This window comes from Octopus bimaculoides, chromosome 23, assembly GCF_001194135.2.
Source record: "Octopus bimaculoides isolate UCB-OBI-ISO-001 chromosome 23, ASM119413v2, whole genome shotgun sequence".
Taxonomy (NCBI): Eukaryota; Metazoa; Mollusca; class Cephalopoda; order Octopoda; family Octopodidae; genus Octopus; species Octopus bimaculoides.
Window position 1 is genome coordinate 26,459,298 of NC_069003.1, and position 3,814 is coordinate 26,463,111.

General features: G+C 41.4%; 1 protein-coding gene across 1 annotated transcript in view; it reads left to right on the forward strand.

Annotated features, from left to right (window-relative positions):
* The first annotated feature begins 273 nt into the window (after positions 1-273).
* The window catches only part of LOC106874485 (uncharacterized), a 4,609-nt gene continuing 1,068 nt past the window's right edge, over positions 274-3,814 (forward strand). The window contains exons 1-3 of the mRNA XM_052975949.1: positions 274-622; positions 1,770-2,902; positions 3,394-3,812. Of these exons, the coding sequence (XP_052831909.1) occupies positions 442-622; positions 1,770-2,902; positions 3,394-3,812 (1,733 nt within the window). The 5' untranslated portion in view covers positions 274-441. The remainder of the gene's footprint in view (positions 623-1,769; positions 2,903-3,393; positions 3,813-3,814) is intronic.

The window sequence follows — 3,814 nt, forward strand, 5'->3', positions numbered from 1 at the left end:
GAAATTAAGGATTTGTAAGGGAAAAGATGCATAGAATTCAAATATGAATCTATTTACTCATTGTTTACTTATTATGAAGTTCTTGCCAATTTCTACTCTTTGCTAATCATATATAGTACCATTTCATTCCTTTTAGAAATCGTCGGCATGATATAACTTGTGATTCATTAAATATCTTAATGAATAGGTCTCTCTCCATCTCTCTCTCTCTCTCTCTCTCTCTCTCTCTCTCTCTCTCTCTCTCTCTTTCTGTTTTATATCGTAGCTAAATATTCTATGCTACTGGTTGGGAGAGGAAGCTGGGTACGTCTTCTCTGAGAAAAAATGGATATTTTTCAAGGAAATTAAGAACAGCCAATCAGAAACGAGTATGTTTCATGTGTTACGCATCATCTGTCCATTCTAATGATATCTATCTACATTTTTCGATAGGAAAGCAAGATGAGAAGAACTAACGCCACAGACAAATCTTCATCGTCATTTTCATCTTCATCGTTACTATCATCATCATCAGTGCTCGAGAGTTCAACCACACCATCCGCAGATAGCATCATTCCTAAAATCTTCACGGCAGCCCCTCCTACCACACTAGTTTCTCCCCGAGACACAATGTTAACTTACGGTAAGTCTAGCAAAACCATTCGCCATTAAAAACACAATCTCGAGTATGCAGCCTACTACCCCTTTTCACGTTTTCCCCTTTAAAAAGATATACCTATCGGAAATTTAAGTCGAACATTTATCTTCAAAAGTTTTGCTCCTTCTTAGACTAAAGATGAAATAATCCCTTCTACTACAAATATGAGGCCTTAAATTTAGGATGAACCACAAATATATGGCTCAAAACCTTTGCAGATAACTGAATTGTAACAAGATTTAACACGTAGCGTTTCTTAATATGCAAATAGCTGAGCTGTCATAATAGTTTGCAAGTTGCCGAAATGTGCCATAAAACAGAGATATAACTGAATTATAATAGTATATGAAGCATGGTTCAGTGGTTAGAACACCGGCTCACAATCACGAAGTAGTGAGTTCGATTCCGGACCGGACTGTGTGTCGTGTTCTTGAGCAAGACACTTTATTTCGCGTTGCTCCAGTTCACTCATCTGTAGAAATAAGTTGCGACGTCACTGGTGCCAAACTGTATCGGCCTTTGCCTTTTCATTGGATAACATTGGTGGCATGGAGTGGGGAGTCTGGTATGCATGGCCAACTTCTGGTCTTCCATAAACAACCTTACCCGGACTGGTGAGAATCGAACTCACAATCTCACGATCGTAAGCTCGCCGCTCTAACCACTGAACCATGCGCCTTCACACATTGTCAAATGTAATGCTTATTTATTGACATTGTTCTGAATTGATCACACATTATCTTGTAGCCTTGAGATTTCAATGATATGATTGTATATTTTTTAAAGGACATCGTAGGAGATGCGCGAGAGATTAGATTTGGTCAGCTTGGACATAAGACAGTAGAATATTCAAGCTGGATATGGCCAGTTTAAATGTTAAAGGGTTAAAGCTTGACACACTTCTGACTGAATACAAAGCCGAAATGCATGACTGGATTAGATTAAATTTGAACAAGTTTTTGCAGCCAGCATTTCCTGTATTTCAACATTAACACTCTCAGAAGCTTATGAGTCAAACGTTCAATATTTGATTTCAAGTTATAAGTTCCATAAGCAGTTTATGTTACATGTTCTGTTATAGTTTTGAATCTTGATTTCATTTTCATGGCAATAATTTTACTTCTATGTTCAGGCGTGTTTCAAGTAGACGAAGGCAAATACGATGAAGAAAAGGAAGAAAATAAAACCTTCAAATTGCAAGACCCTCCCAAAAGAAAAGCAAAAGCTTTTACCAAATCACTCGGCATAACAGATGAGTTTGATTGCTCCCCTCAAAAATCGACGCAGGAAGGTACCTCGTCTAGCCCTTCACGGGTCAAAGGCCAGACGTCCATAACTCAATATATGATACGTACTTCACCTCAACATGGAGCACGTCTAAGGAGCAAATCCTGTCATTCCCCTTTACCTCATTCCCCTTACACGATACTGGCTCAATCGCCTTGCACTCCGTCGAAATGTGCGAAAGGCAACGATGGCGGAAACTTCTTCTTTTCAGATCTGCCTACAGGAGAATTGAACACGGCTGTCTTTTCACACGACAAAAGAAACAGAAAACGTCCGGTCGATATGAGTTCCATGAACGACAAGGAAATTGTGGAAAACTTCACAGATCTCAAAATGGCGTCACCTCCTCCGATAACCATGGATAAACTACCGGTCAGAGAAAGGTGTCGATCATCGGAAGACGATTCAGATTATTACGCTATGGCGAACAAATCGTCGGCTGTTACTCCGCCATCACCTCGTTTAGTGAAGAGTGCCTGCGAACGTAGGCAAAAAACTGCAGAATCACCGGTCTATAAAGACTGCTTCAGAAGAACATCATGCAGATGCTACGAGGAAAATACACCTGGCGGATATAGCAATCGTAGCTTTTGCAAGCAGGCGAATATATTAGAAGATGAATCGATATTGTGTCCAACAGAGAGGAGCGTTTGTCATGGACACGAAAGCTCACAGGAATCTTGTCAACAAAAAATGCGGTTTGAACAAAGGCCGTGTTCAACAACGGTATTTGGTCATTCCTTGTCGGGGTTAGTTCCGGTTGATTATATACACGATCCAGAACATCCTATCCCAGATGAGTTCCCTTACGAATCCACTTTCGTGTCCTCCTACGACAAGAAGGGAATATACAGAAAGGACGAGATGTACAACAGAATTCAAGCGATGAAGGAAGGCAATGATGCTGGTAAAGTCATGTTTAGACGTTGGTCGAATAAAGACGTCACCCGAAATCGTTCGTGCGATAATCAACTCTGGGTAAGCAAACAGTTTGTCTTTCCGGGGTTATTTGTTTTTTTGTTTTTGTTTTTTTTTTCGAAATTACGGGTATTTTTATGCAACATAGATTAAAGCCTTCTAAATAGAATTTGAAATGCGGAGACTATGCAAATGCGCGGAAACCCATCGTGTGTGTGCGTGTGTATGTGTGCGTGAGTGTGTGTGCGTGTGTGTGTATGTGTGTGCATGTGTTTGTGAGTGTGTGTGTGAGTGTGTGTGTGTGTGTGTGTGCGTGTATGTGTGTATGTGTGTGTGAGTGTTTCTGTGTGCGTGTGTGTATGTATGTGTATGTGTGTGTATGTGTGTGTGAGTGTGTGTGTGTGCAGTATTTGGTGTTAGTGTATGCGCAGATTTGTATGTTTGTTTTATGGATGCGTTTTTATGTCTAGATGCATGCATATGTATTTATGTGCTAAATTTTTGGAAAGTTTTACATATCTTTACAGTTCCCATATTGTTTCCCTTCTCAGGATTCTGATCTATTGCCATCGCCTCCGTCTCACAACGAGGTTGCTCATTCGCCGGCCATGTTGCCACCATCACCGTTTAATCTCCACCACCCGACGACGACCAAAATGTCCCATCTTACGTCACGACACGCAAGCTCTTACATTTCTCCAGTCTCGAAGATATCGCCTGGGCATGCGCAGTCATATCGCCCTTCTACATCAACTGGTGATCTTTGCCTCGACCGCAGCAGTCAGCCGTCAGAAGTTCGATTCGAAGAAGGATCTGGAAATTCCTCGCATCAGCATGAATATCTGTCTGCCCTCCAGTCAGCCCCATCACTGCAATCTCTGGCAACGCCTCTAGAAAGTCCGTCGCGGATATGTCGGAAACAGCCCCAACTAATATCTTCACCCAGCAATCCGTTCATCTTTCCCAGCCAGC